At 49.8% G+C, this 14,790-nt stretch overlaps 1 protein-coding gene across 2 annotated transcripts in view; it reads right to left on the reverse strand.

Annotated features, from left to right (window-relative positions):
- Positions 1 to 628: 628 nt before the first annotated feature.
- Positions 629 to 14,790, reverse strand: part of RRP1B (ribosomal RNA processing 1B) — a 28,080-nt gene continuing 13,918 nt past the window's right edge. For both annotated transcript variants that reach the window (XM_038760424.1, XM_038760423.1), the window contains exons 10-16: positions 12,813 to 12,910; positions 10,821 to 10,840; positions 9,441 to 9,569; positions 7,907 to 8,568; positions 6,314 to 6,460; positions 4,773 to 4,839; positions 629 to 3,043 (exon numbers count right to left, since the gene is read on the reverse strand). In XM_038760424.1, coding sequence (XP_038616352.1) covers positions 2,850 to 3,043; positions 4,773 to 4,839; positions 6,314 to 6,460; positions 7,907 to 8,568; positions 9,441 to 9,569; positions 10,821 to 10,840; positions 12,813 to 12,910 — 1,317 coding nt within the window. In that variant the 3' untranslated portion in view covers positions 629 to 2,849. The remainder of the gene's footprint in view (positions 3,044 to 4,772; positions 4,840 to 6,313; positions 6,461 to 7,906; positions 8,569 to 9,440; positions 9,570 to 10,820; positions 10,841 to 12,812; positions 12,911 to 14,790) is intronic.

Consider the following 14,790-nt stretch of genomic DNA (forward strand, 5'->3'; position numbering starts at 1 on the left):
TTAACATTCTTTCCTCTGGGGTCTCATCAGTTTAAATCGTCACCCAGGCAAAGCAAGTGTCTATTAAGACCCAAAAGGCTTCCCCTCTTTACTAATCACTCCCATACGTGAAACCAGATAATACACATGCACCATTTGATGACGATGTCTTTGCCAGTCTCTGAGGTTAAAATTCCCCACTGGTGGCATTTATCATGAAGTTCAAAAAGGCAAAAACAGGAAAGCGCCTCATTCTGACAGTCACGGAATAAGCAACAAAATCAAAGATTTTCAAAGTCACTTGTCTGCCAAGTTTGCCAGGCATCTCAACAGCAGTATCCATTGGCAATTACCCAGATGTGATGGGGAATTTCAGAAAACTGTACAGCGTGCAGAAGAATTCTGTCACTTAGGGAGCTCTGTGGCAAATGATTCCCACAAGGTGGCTGAATGAGAAAATAGACACTCCGCGGCTCTGCACGGAAGGCTGACAACCATCTGCTATTTTTAACAGCCCTCAAGACAAGGAGTTAGGCCTTGGGGGCTGGAGAATCCTTAGACCGCCAGAAGGGAATGCAACAAATCCCACTCTGAAGCCATAGGTCATCGAAACCCTGAGGCCTGAGGCCGAATTGGCTTTTCCCTCCTAAGTGGGCACATCACAGACCTGGCTTCCCAAGAGCAAAGGATGTGGTCCTTTAAGCAGATTAAATCTTTAGATAAGATTTAACTTTCGAAGAGTGACTAGCATTTGAGACAAGCTTTTCAAACACAGAACTTGGGATGACAATGTAAAGTTAACTGAAGCACACAAGGTCCCCAAAGCTGCTTGGTTTTTTCGGCCTGCCGCTTTTTAAACCCAGGGGTTTCAAAAAAAACAAAGCCAACAAAAAACCCAGTAGAGAACAAATTAAGACAAAACTGAACGCAGTGAAACTACGCGGAATCCATTTTGGTCTCTGGATAAACCTGCGAGCACCAGAGGACAGAAGAATGTATATTGGACCTCCACCTCGCCAATCCTGAGACACAGACCCAATCTGCCCGGCTTTTGTGGTGACTGACGGCTTGCTTGAACACAGCGTAGAAGAGTAAACTCCATTCCTTCCAAGGATGGCCAAATCTTGGGCTTGAGTGTTCAGGTCATGAAGGGAAAGTGATGCAAAACAAAACTGCAGAGGAAAGGGGGTAGAGGAAGGGGGCTGTGCCCACCAGCACAGATGATGCCCCATGAATTCAGTCCAAAAGGGGCTGCAAGGTGGAAAATGCGGGATACGGAGAACACAAAAATACAACTGAATTCTCCCAAACACTCATTTCAGTGCTTTGTACACGGTAAGGGATCGCTAAATCCCATCGACGGTGGTAGCGGTCAGGAAGTTGGCTTTGGCTCTTTCTTAGCAGCTTAATAATGTGAAGCAGATGGCAACCGGGGCTCAAGATGTCAGTGATGCAGGAATGGAGGGAAACAAAGCAAGGAGAAAAGATTTCTGATTTACGGACATTGCACAGAAACATCACGGTGTAGTCCAACGGTGGAAAGAAATAAGTAGTTACAGGGTCCTTTCAGAAAAGTAGCAATAGAGGTATATCTCAAAAAAAATCCAGAGTCCAATTAGAGCCAGAAATCCATTGCTCAGTATGCCTCACACAGCAGTTAAGTAGCGGTGCATTGGAACTTATTCCTAGACTTTTTTAAAGGCTCTGCTTACACCAGTGTACAGAAGCCTCATGTTCTAGCACTGCCAATTGTGCATTTGAGGTTGTGCAAAGCAAAAGACTAGAGGATGAAACACGAACTCTGAAGTTAATACTTGCTGTGCGCTTTCCACGAGACAGTTTTAGTTTAGGAGACATTAAGGCATCAAAAATCTTGCATAAACTCCAGGATCCAGAGACCCTTCATCACCTGACCATCGCGCGATACCACCCAGAACGTCATCTACATCTTGCCACCCATCAACAGTTTTTGGTAGGCAAGACTCGACTTTGTCAAGACATTGTACATTCGGACGGTTGGTGACATTTACTGTCGTGTATTCTAGTCCTGGCTTTTGGTCCCCTCGATTTTCAAGGACGGGTGTACCGTACGTATGGGGGCTCCAACACCCTCCAATGCCCCCCACCTCCATTTCCCACTGAAACAACAGTTCAAAAATGCAAATTATGCCCATCGATGGGCTCTCTTAAGAATGTGACGTTGGCATCAGGAACTTGCCCGGGATGAGCGAGTGTCAGGAGAAGACGAAACGGCCGGAGACTCAACCACCAACCTCAACACAGAAAGCGACAGAGAGGCTACCTCAGCCAGCGATGAGGCCACAAGATGAACTATGGGAACAGTAGAAAAAAAGAGGAGATGCCACCCGGACGGGATCAGTGGGGGGTGGGATGGTACAGGGCAGGGCAAGCAGGAGGGAGGGAAGGAGGACGGGACAGAGCCCGACGATCCGGGCCCCACCAACGGGGAGAGGGAAGAGAGCACTAAGGATGGGGAGCTCAGGCAGTCAGTTGCCGGTCGGGCCCGGGAGAGACTTGTTTGCCCTCCCTTTGGGAAGTGAATAAATGTGCTCGTGTTACCGACAAGAGGCAGGATGCGTGTCAGGCAAGAGCGCCAACACACACGTGCTCACAAACGGAAATCCCCAAGGATCCGAGCGACCGATGCAACGCGATGTCTCAATTGCCCTAGAGAAGAGATAGTAACACGGCAGTGTCACAGAGTAAACCAGACCGTTTATGTACAATTTATAGCAATTTATAAAATAACAATAATATAAAGGGCCCCAAATTTCCAAGGCAAATTTACAGAGTCTTCTGTACAAAAGGAGATCGTCCCGAGAGAGAGACAGAGAGGAAGACTTCTATGCTTAAAAGAAGTCCATTGCAGTTGGTCTTCTCTGAGGAGGAGGGAAGAGTGATTTCTTATTCACTAGGGGAGTTCCTGAAGGTGAACCTGTCGGAGTCTTTAGCACTCCATGGAGAGGCTTCTGCTTGGGATTAAAAGCCACTCTGGAGGGTCCTTCCGGACTCACCAGGATACTCTTGTCAGTCTTCCTGAATTCTGCCAGAAACAAAAGAAAAGTCACATCCCAGGTGGCGTGGGGGGTGGCGGAGGAGAGGGACTAGTCAATCAGTCAGTGGTATTTAATGAGTGATCCTAATCAATCAATCAATCAATCGTTTTTATTGAGCGCTTACTGTGTGCAGAGCACTGTACTAAGCGCTTGGGAAGTACAAGCTGGCAACATATAGAGACAGTCCCTACCCAACAGTGGGCTCACAGTCTAGAAGGGGGAGACAGAGAACAAAACCAAACATACTAACAAAATAAAATAAATAGAATAGATAGGTACATGTAAAATAAATAAATAGAGTAATAAATATGTACAAACACATATACATATATACAGGTGCTGTGGGGAAGGGAAGGAGGTAAGATGCGGGGGATGGAGAGGGGGACGAGGGGGAGAGGAAGGAAAGGGCTCAGTCTGGGAAGGCCTCCTGGAGGAGGTGAGCTCTCAGTAGGGCCTTGAAGGGAGGAAGGGAGCTAGCTTGGCGGATGGGCAGAGGGAGGGCATTTCAGGCCCTGGGGAGGACGTGGGCCGGGGTCGATGGCAGGACAGGAAGGCTGAGTAGGTGCGAATGAGGCTGTCGTTAATGTAACTTGGTGATAACAAGGGCCTCATAACAAGGGCAGATCCCTGTCCTAAGTGTTGAGGGATGCGCACCAGAGGTAGTAGACATGATTCCTGCCCTCCAGGAGCTCAATGTATTGTGTACAGAGCACTGTACTGAACTCCGGGGGGGGGGGGGGGGCACGACAGAGTCGGCAGGCACGATCCCTGCCCTCAAGGTGCTCACAGGCTAGCTGTTGGCTGTTTACTGCAAGCTAGGTGTCCCGACTGGCGAGTCAGGGCTCCAGGGGGAAAACAGGTTTACCAGTACTCTCCAGAGGGACAAATCAAAGGGACCCAAAGGGGGAACCTAGGACAGGAATATGGAAGAACAAAAGGGGAGGAAAAAAGCTCTTGTCTTGAGGACCCAGGCTTTATTTTCCACTGCTTCACATGTATGGAGACGGGCGATTTTTTTGTCATCCAGCTCTTCGGTCTCCAGCCCTGGGGGCAGATTATGAAGGCTTACCAGGAGACAAGCGTCCTAACATTTTAAGTATCCACTGACAGAGACTTTGTATAGCCAGCCCAGCCTTGGCTGAATAAAATACTTTTAAACCCCGGGTTACAGAGAAAAATAGAAAAAGAAGAGGCCGAAAACAAAACAGGCCCAAGCCTCTTTCTGGAGGAGGCAGAAACAAAGAAAGGAAAACCACAGGGGAAATAGGCCTCTTCACCTGAAAATGGGCCCACCATTTCTGGCCTGAGATGTCCTCTCTTGGGACCTGCGGGGAGGGGAGTTTTAAGGGTGGAATCCTAGGGGCATCTTGAGAAGATTCCTGTCCCGTGGAAACAACCCTCCGGAGTTCGGGGACAACTCACTTTACAAGGGTCATGGGTGGGGCCCGGGAAGGGATCATCGTGGGATAAATACGATTATCCCAATAAATAAATACGATAAATAAATAAATAAATATCCTAATCAATAAATACGACTGATGATGATCGTGGGAAGATTTGCCCTCACGCTCTGCCAAACCAAACTGCAACGGAGCCCTCCTCCAGCCGGACATGACCGAGAGGAAGGCCGGAGCTTGACCCCGGGGGCCTGTTTTCCCCCGTCCCTTTATTTCTCCACCCGATGGAGGGAAAAGGAATCGGACCCATTCAACTCACCGGCCGTCATGTTCTTGTTCAGACCGAAGGTGACCTTTTTGGAGCTGGATGGCAGCTTCTGGGCTGACTGCAGAGTAAGATGGAATTGAAAGAAAGAGAACTGGAGTCAGGCTTTGGGGACTGCTCTCTGTCCTCGCCTCCTGTCTGCGTCCTCGGGAACCCCCGCGGATCGGCGGATGTGCCTAACCCAGGGGAGCTACGCTCTCTTTTTCCCAGTCATTACAGACGCTGCCCACCAGCCCCGTCTGAGATTTTCCAGGGGGCCTCACGGGAGGAGCTGGGTGATTTTTGATTCAGATCTACTTATTTCTTTTTAAAATGGTGTTTGTTAAGTGCTTACTACCTGCCAGGCACTGGGGCAGATACAAGCTAACCAGGCTGGACACAGCCCCTGTCCCATATGGGGCTCCCAATCTCAATCCCCATTTTACAGAGGAGGTACAACTTGAGGTGCGGAGAAGTGAAGGGACTTGCCCCAAGTCACACAGCAGATAAGTGGGGAACCAGGATTAGAACCCAGGTTCTCATACTCCCAGGCCCAGGCTCTATCCAGTAAGCCACGCTGCTTCCCTAAGATCTTTAACTCGAAGGCGAGCCCAGCAAAGATCAGGGCCATGGCACTACAAGCAATGTAGACCTATGGTCACCGAAATGCCGCTCCCACCGAGGAGGCTGACCTTGGACAAGTCACCACCTCTCCAGGCCTCAGTTCCTTCGTCTGTAAAATGGGGATTAACATTCCCACTCTCTCCCTTTTAATCCTGCCTGGAAGAGGAAATGTTATCCTATTTGATTATCCTGTATGTGCCTCACCACTAAACAGCCCTTGACACATCGTACGTGCTTAATAAATACCATTTTTTTTTTTACAAAATACAATTTTTATGTAAACCTGAACAAGAACGGTTAAGTTAGTTGCCCAAGGTCACTCAGTGGCCAGTGGCAGAGCTGGGAATGAAACCTAGATCTCCTTATTCCCAGTCCCACAATCTTCCCATCTGGTCTTTTAGACTGTGAGCCCACTGTTGGGTAGGGACTGTCTCTATATGTTGCCAATTTGTACTTCCCAAGCGATTAGTGCAGTGCTCTGCACACAGTAAGCGCTCAATAAATATGATTGATGATGACTGATGATCACATTGCCTTTATTTGCAGACTCTTTTCCCCCCCCCCGAGTGCCAATTTAATAAAATAATAATAATAATAGGATAATAATGCCATTTGTTAAGGGCTGCTTATGCACCACGCACTGTGCTAAGCGCTGGGGTAGATACCAGATCAGATGCAGGACCACACGGGGCTCCCGGCTTTTCTCTCCAGCCCAGGGAGTGGAAACTTTCTGACTCTGGAAGCTGTCGGTCGTCACTTGGACTGAGAACCACAAGCCCAAGTGGACACGGGTTCCCAGAAGCAATGGCGCGGGCTGCTTCTGCTCCTCACACGGGCACCCAACCTGCCCCAGCCCACTACTAGCGAAGGCTCACGGTCTTTGCTTTGCTAACCCCGTTTTCTACATTTTATGACCCCCTCGGTCTCGGTACCTGAACGGTCGGGGAGGAGATGCTGGCACTGCTTTTGGCTTTCCTGAAGAACACGGGCTTCGGCAACGTCGTGCTTTCAAACTTCACAAAATCATTCTCGGGCTTCAGCTTCGCTTTCTTCGCCGGGCTGAAAGTCCCGCTGCTTTCCTACCGGGAGGGGAAAAGGGAAACACGGGCCATATGGAAACGTTGCTCAGGCAGGCAGGAAGCCTTAAAACCAGGGCTGCGGGATAGACAAGTGGGCGAGGGGGAGGAAGGGATGAGAGCAGTGCCTTGTGAGAGAGATTTGGGAAAACCTACAACTACGATGCACTTCGTCTTGCACTCCAGCGATTCCATTCTAATTACTGTTTGGAATCTGGCCTGGAATGAGGGTCTCCAAACCAACTTCTACCCGTCAGCTGTTCGGTGGCCCGTGTGAAATAAGCCCCAAAGAGAAATCACTGAGCAGCCGTGACTCAGTCGGCCAAGTAATGCCACAGAGCTGGGCTCTCCGGCAAAAGGCAGCCGGGGAGGATTTGAAGGACCTCTCCCAGTGGGATGACAGCACCTGTCTCCTCCTGGGCCTCTGGTCGACAAAGGGACGGTGGCTCCTCAGCCTGTAACCTGCTTGGCGGTCGGTAAGGCCGTAAAACTGGAAGAACGGGGATTTCTGCTCTCCTTTTACTAGGAACCCTTGGCCAGACCAAGTCAGTGGAGAGGCGGGAGTGGAGTAGAGGTGCTGCCCACAAAGTGAGAAAACGCTGGCCGTGAGGCCTGCTTACTAGTCACGGCAATGGTTTTTGCCAACTGCAACAGCCATGAGGCCCAATAATAATAATAACAATAATAATAATAATGTTGGTATTTTTTAAGCACTTACTATGTGCCAAACACTGTTCTAAGTGCTGGGGTATAGATACAAGGTCATCAGGTTGTCCCACATGGAGCTCAAATGTAAAAATCCCCGTTTTACAGATGAGGTAACTGAGGCCCAGAGAAGTTAAGTGAGAATCGAGGGCAGAGACTAAAGTTTACTGACTGGAAATAGGCAGTGGTAAACCACTTCCGCATTTTTACCAAGAAAACCCTTAGGATCCACTACCAGACCGATTACAGGTGGAGGTGGGGCGCTCTGGGAGAGATGCGTCCGTGGCGTCGCTATGGGGTTGGAGACGACTCAATGGCATAAGACAAGACAGTCAATGAACGAAGGTGCCTGAACATAAGGGGCCCAGTGGGGAGCCGGGGTGGGCACCGGGCACTCCCTGCTTGATCTGGGCTTGAATCCCACATCGTCCCCCCCAACCCCCACCCGCTCATTCATTCACTCATTCAATCGTATTTATTGAGCGCTTACTGTGTGCAGAGCACTGTACTAAGCGCTTGGGAAGTCCAAGTTGGTAACATATAGAGACGGTCCCTACCCAACAGCGGGCTCACAGTCTAGAAGGGGGAGCCGGACAACAAAACATATAAACCAAATAAAATAAACAGAATATGTACAAGTAAAATAGAGTAATATGTACAAACATATATACAGGTGCTGTGGGGAGAGGAAGGAGGTAAGGCGGAGGGGATGGGGCGTAGGGGGCTCAGTCTGGGGCTCCTTACATTAGTCTTGGCAGCGGGCTCCAGGCCTCCGTTAGTTTCCCCCGAGCTTAAGGTCCGCTTCGCTTTCTTCCGCTTCTTCAGGAGCCCGGGCTTCTCACCGCACAGAATGACTGGGTCCAGAAAGTCCAGCTTTGTCTTTTTTTCCTCGACCTTGACTTTCTGGGCCAAGGGAGGCTGGGGGTCGCCGGCCCCGGCCGAACACGCCGACGTTCTCTTTGGCGGGGGCTGAGCTGTGACGTGCGGAGCCAGGCCATTGCCGTTGATGGCGAGGGCCACGGGCCGCTGCTTCTTTCTCGCAGACTTCCCCTGGACGGCCGGGGGCCCGTTGGGCACGGGCTCCTGGGTGGGGCCGTTTGCCACGGCGGAGAGGGTGGCAGGGGGCACCGCGGCCTCCCCCAGCTCTTCCTGGGGCCCCTCGCCCCGCTTGCCCAGCCTCTTCCTGCTGGTGTCTGCCGGGGGGCCCTCCTTGCTGAGGCCAGCGTCCCGTCCCCCGAGCCCGGACGCTCCGCCTCCCCGTTTCTGCCTTTTTCTCCCAGATGTGGGTTCGCCGCTCCCCTTCGCTTCCACGTCCGAGGCGCCTGGCCGGGGGCTGCTGCTGCGCTTCTTCTTTTTCCTTTTTCTCTTCCGCAGGCCGGGCTCGCACGGCTCCTCTCTCTGTCGGCCTGCAAACACAGCGAAGCGGAATGACGGCGGGCCTCGGTGGCCGGGCTTAGTTTCAATTAATCAATCAATCAATCGGTTTACTGAGTGCTTACTGTGTACAGAGCAAGTGTACTAAGCTCTGGGGAGGGCACAACATAAGAGAGTTGGTAGATACGCTCCCTGCCCATGACGAGCTTGCCGTCTAGTTTCTAATGGCAAAAGGCCAAACTGCTCTAAATGACATCGTTTTGCAACTAACATCTGTAAGTGCCGGAGTGAATGCCAAATAAACTAATTCCAACGTAGTCCTTGCTCCACATAAGGTTCCCAGGCTAGGCTGTGGAGGATGAGACACAAAGACTAGCGGAACAGCTCCGACAGCGGGAGGGATTTCAACGAAACACTCAACAGCAAGGGGAAGTGAAAGGTTCTATGGATCAGTGAGCAGCCTGGGGAAGGCCGATCCTGAGAAGTCCCGGCTTTACTGTTGCGGGTAAGAAAGTACCACGAGAAGCAGTGTGGCCTCACGGTAAGAACACGGGACTGGGAATCAGGAGACACGTGTCCCGATCTGGACTCTGCCAATGGGCTGCTCTGTGACCTCGGGCAAGTCACTTAACCACCCTGGATCTCACTTTCCTCATCTGTGAAATGGGGATAAAATACCCTTTTTTCTTATCTTGAAGATGGTGAGTCCCGAGTGGGAGGGATCGGGGTCCCGTCGGATTATTCTGACTTTACCCCAGTGCTACCTTTGGCGCCTGGCTCATAGGAAGCACTCAATAAATACCAACGTTATGATTGCTGGATGGCCAACGGCGCCTTTTCACTCTGATTCCTGTCTCTCCCCCGGGCCTCTTCCCCACAGTCCCACCCCAGCCTGGCACCCTACCATTCTCTTTTTCCCTCTTAGCTTTCTCCAGATGGGTGACCTCCTCCTTCTTGGGCTTTCCCTGGCCGCAGGTGCCATCGTCTTCGTCGGCGGAAACGTCTTCAGGGAGACTGTCCTTGGGGAAGTTGCCTGGAACGGGGGCAGAAAGTTGGGTCCAATCAGAGTCTTGAGAAGTCCGGCAACCCTGCTGTCACAATCGTTTAGCTATCCCCCGGGAGATGTTGCCATCTTGATTCACACCTCTCCCACTGGCTAACAAGTACAGATCCCAGCATGTCCCTCACTCTGCCATGCAAGAAGCCCTCTCCGGACTTCTTGACTCCAGGATCGAGCCTGGAAGCTGTCCACGACCTGTGATGTTCCCTACCGAAGCCCATTTCGAACCAAAGTCAGATGTTCCCCATACCTGTCGGGGACTAGTCACAGACCCCTAAGAAGGGCTGGAAAGGAGCACCAGGTCAGACCCTCCCTGGGATCATCTGTCTTAAATCCACTCCTTTTTCAGACCCGCCCTGAGAGGATCGGACGAAAGTACCCATAGGTTGGACCAGTCCGACGGTCCATCCAGCCCAATATTCTGTCTCCGCCAATGGCAAGAGGATGCTCCCCTCGACACCCACCCTTCCGTTTAGGGGTGTTTGGTAGTTCGCTTCCGCCCGCTCTACAGACCTGATTTCCCCACCTCAGCAACCCCTTATAAGCCACTTGCCCACATATTTATCCTAACCTCTGGATTTTACCGACGTTTTCTGCCTGGTAATGAATTCCACCTACTTTCCATCTTCAAGCACCAGCCGTAACTCTCGTACCCGAGTGAGGTGGGATTTGGACGAACGGGAATTCTGGTTGGCCTGACTTTCGTGGTTTGTTCTCTTGGACCATCCCTCTCTCCACTTGCTTCTCTGGGTCAAAACTCCTAACTCGGTTTAGCTCAAGAGGAAGACCCTCCATTTCCCTGATCATTTGGGTAGCCTTTCTCTAGCACAGATAATGCAGGAAACAGATTCAGGAATCAATTATCTCCCCTGGTGTTAATCAATCAATCAATCGTATTTATTGAGCGCTTACTGTGTGCAGAGCACTGTGTGCTTGGGAAGTACAAGTTGGCAACATATAACTGGTAGCCTTAGCAAAGGCTACCGGATCAGATTGCACCGCTTGTCGGCCTTATAAGCATCTTATAATTCTTATCATCCGTACAGAGGATTCTTCATAAGAAAGAACATCAGAGGTCAAAGGCTTTCATTAGGAAGCTCAAGGTTTTGGCGTCTTTAAGAGTTCTAAGGACGGCTTCTTCAGCCATCAGTGTACCAGAATGCTCTGGTTTCACCGAAAATTATTCACACTGATACCATTCTTTGTGTCTAGCTCGATCCTTACCTTCAGCTAGATCTTGGAATCTGAAAGAGAGAAAAAGGATAATTGTTTTAACACAAAGCCAAACATCACACCTGCCACCAAAAACCACCCTCCTCTTCCAGTGAACCTTTTTGGTTTAGTGGTATTTGCTAAGCGCTTACTATGTGACAGGCACTGTACTAAGCCCTGGGGCAGATACAAGCTAATCAGGTGGGACAAATAAATAAATAAATAGTGTACATATTTATTACTCGATTTATTTATTTATTTTACTTGTACATATCTATTCTATTTATTTTATTTTGTTAGTATGCTTGGTTTTGTTCTCTGTCTCCCCCTTTTAGACTGTGAGCCCACTGTTGGGTAGGGACTGTCTCTATGTTGCCAATTTGTACTTCCCAAGAGCTTAGTACAGTGCTCTGCACGTAGTAAGCGCTCAATAAATACGATTGATGATGATGATGATGACACAGATCATGTCCCACAAAGGGCTCACAGTGTTCATCCCCACCGCACAGATGAAGCATAGAAAAGTTAAGTGACTTGCCCAAGGTCAAAAAGAAGATAATAATAATAATCGGCATTTGTTAAGCGCTTACTATGTGCAAAGCACTGTTCTAAGCGCTGGGGAGGATACAGGTTGTCCCATGTGGGGCTCACAGTCTTAATCCCCATTTTACAGATGAGGCAACTGAGGCCCAGAGAAGTTAAGTGACTTGCCCAAGAGCACACAGCAGACTTGTGGTGGTCAGGATTCGAACCCATGACCTCCGACTCCAAAGCCCGTGCTCTTTCCACACTGAGCCACGCTGCTTCTCTGATGATGAGCTGGGATTAGAACCAAGGTCCTTCTGTCTCCCAGGCCCGCGTTCTATCCTCTAGACCACGCTGCTTCGCAAGAAATTTCTCAAGTTATCTAGATAGAACTCGGCCTTGTGGACAATACTGCAACATTTCCGCTCCGAGTTATTTTTTTAAGGTCAGGGAATGAAAGGTAAAAAAAAAAACTGAAACTTTCTTGCTTCCAAATAAAAAAAATCCGAGGGATCCTGCTACACTACCTCAAGACAACTGCTAAGGAGCCCCAGAAAGAGTCCCTTCATAAATCCCGGTTGTCATCAATCGTATTTATTGAGCGCTTACTATGTGCAGAGCACTGTACTAAGCGCTTGGGAAGTACAAACTGGCAATATATAGAGACAGTCCCTACCCAACAGTGGGCTCACAGTCTAAAAGGGGAGACAGGGAACAAAACCAAACATACTAACAAAATAAAATAGAATAGATATGTACAAGTAAAATAAATCAATAAATAGAGTAATAAATATGTACAAACATATATACACATGTACAGGTGTTGTGGGGAAGGGAAGGAGGTAAGGTGGGAGGGATGGAGAGGGGGACGAGGGGGAAGGGAAGGAAGGGGCTCAGTCTGGGAAGGCCTCCTGGAGGAGGTGAGCTCTCAGCAGGGCCTTGAAGGGAGGAAGAGAGCGAGCTTGGCGGATGGGCAGAGGGAGGGCATTCCAGGCCCGGGGGAGGACGTGGGCCGGGGGTCGATGGCGGGACAGGCGACAACGAGGTACGGTGAGGAGATTAGCGGCGGAGGAGCGGAGGGTGCGGGCGTTCTGTAGCTTCTGTGGGAAGGAATCGGGTCTCCTTCCTCTTACAGGTCTCTCCCAGTCCCATTCCAGACTGTAAGTTCATTGTGGTAGGGACTGTCCCTGTTTATTGATATGTTGCACTCTACCAAGCACGGTGCAGTGCTTTGCACACAGGAGGCACTCAATCCACACTATCGATCCTCTGTTCGGAGCGTCCCGTTCTGGGTCTGAGCCCTACATACCAAACCCCAACTCACCCCTTCTCCCTGTCTCCCCCGCACCCCTCAGACAGCAGAGTCAGGGGCTAGAGGAGGAGGTAACTGCTGGTTGCACAGAAGAGACGACCCCGCCAGCCCCCTCGCCCCCTCCATCCCACTCCCCATCAGCATCTCGTCCCAAAGCGCTTACTTACTTTCGGATCAGTTTGCAGAGCCGCCTCCTGTTGAAGGGAGGGATGTTTTTCTTGCCGGTCATTTCGCACAGCCGGTCGGCCACAGCCTTATAGTTAAACTGTTCATCAAGACGAAAGCCCACGTTAGATGGTGGCAGAGCCTTAACTCGAATAAACAGCCAGGCAGCAGTGAACCCTCTGCCGAAATAGATGGGCGGCTCTCAGTGTGGACGAGACCATCTCAGGGCCGAGGACACACTTGGGTGAACTGATGATAACTCCTGCGGTATTTGTTAGGCGGTTCGCTATGTGCCAAGCACTGTACTAAGTGCTGGGGTAGAAACGGGATAATCAGGTCCCACTTGGGGCTCCCATTCTAAACAGGAGGGAGAATAGCTATAGAATCCCCATTCTGCAGGTGAGGGAACTGAGGCACAGAGAAGTGAAGTGACTTGCTCAAGGTCACACAGCAGGTAGGTGACGGAGCATGGATTCGAACCCAGGTCCACGTCCTGTCCACTAGACCACGCTACTTCCCAACTGACGTCAGTCCCGGTCGCTTGGGTAATATCGCTCGTGCTCTCTCGTCCCTGCTGCTGACAAGCCAGCAGGCGGGCAGGGGGCTGCATGCAGTGGAAGGGCACACGTATGAAAACCCTTCGCTGACCGGCAACTATGGCCAGTCATCAACATCATCATCATCAATCGTATTTATTGAGCGCTTACTGTGTGCAGAGCACTGTACTAAGCGCTTGGGAAGTCCAAGTTGGTAACAAATACAGACAGTCCCTACCCAGCAGTGGGCTCACAGTCTAAAAGGGGGAGACAGAGAACAAAACCAAACATACTAACAAAATAAAATAGAATAGATATGTACAAGTAAAATAAATAGAGTAATAAATATGTACAAACATATATACATATATACAGGTGCTGTGGGGAAGGGAAGGAGGTAAGATGGGGGGATGGAGAGGGGGACGAGGGGGAGAGGAAGGAAGGGGCCAATGGCTAGCAGCACCCTGTCCACGGGTTTTCAGCTAACCAGAAGCTCACTACACCTTGTCCTGAGAATTGACGTGTATCCCACCTTAGTTCGGCCCTTCCTAAGGCCTGGTCCGATGTTACACTGAGCCCAGAGTATGGGCCAATTTTATGCTAAGTTGAATCCGGGATCTCAGTTTTAATTTTGGAACGCTCAGGGGAAAAATCAACAACAGACACTCGAATTTCACCTTGATCAAAAAGGACAGTTAGAGTTGGATGAAATTCAAAGCATCTCCTGAGGAGCAATCAATCAATCAATCAATCGTATTTATTGAGCGCTTACTGTGTGCAGAGCACTGTACTAAGCGCTTGGGAAGTACAAGTTGGCAACATAGAGAGACGGTCCCTACCCAACAGTGGGCTCACAGTCTAAAAGGGGGAGACAGAGAACAAAACCAAACATACTAACAAAATAAAATAGACTAGATATGTACAGGTAAAATAAAGTAATAAATATGTACAAGCATATATACAGGAGCAAGGTAAGACTTGGCTCTTCAAATCAGCAACACACGTACACGGGATAACGATAATCATCCTGTATTTGTTAAGCGCTTTCAATCTTCTACGGTGCTTTCATATCAACTACCTTATTTTACCTTCACAATATCTCTGTGAGGTAGGGAGAGGCAGCTATTACTATTCCTGTTTGACTGATGAGGAAACTGAGGCCCTGAGAGATTAAGGGACTTACCCAAGGTCGCAACAACTTGTCAGTGGGACTAGAACTCAAGTCTTTTGATTCCCACACAGATGCTCTTTCCATTAGACACGCTGCCCAGAGCCAAGTCAAACCAAATCTTTATGTACAGAATGGCCATTCTGATGACCTCCAAGGATTAAGAGATATGATAACGCTCACTTTTCTGGCTCAATTAACTTGTGCCACTGACACCCAATCGGCAGAGATATCAAGGCGAAGATTGTTAATGGCAAATTTCTCCTTCTGAATCAA

This window comes from Tachyglossus aculeatus, chromosome 18, assembly GCF_015852505.1.
Source record: "Tachyglossus aculeatus isolate mTacAcu1 chromosome 18, mTacAcu1.pri, whole genome shotgun sequence".
NCBI classification, from domain to species: Eukaryota; Metazoa; Chordata; class Mammalia; order Monotremata; family Tachyglossidae; genus Tachyglossus; species Tachyglossus aculeatus.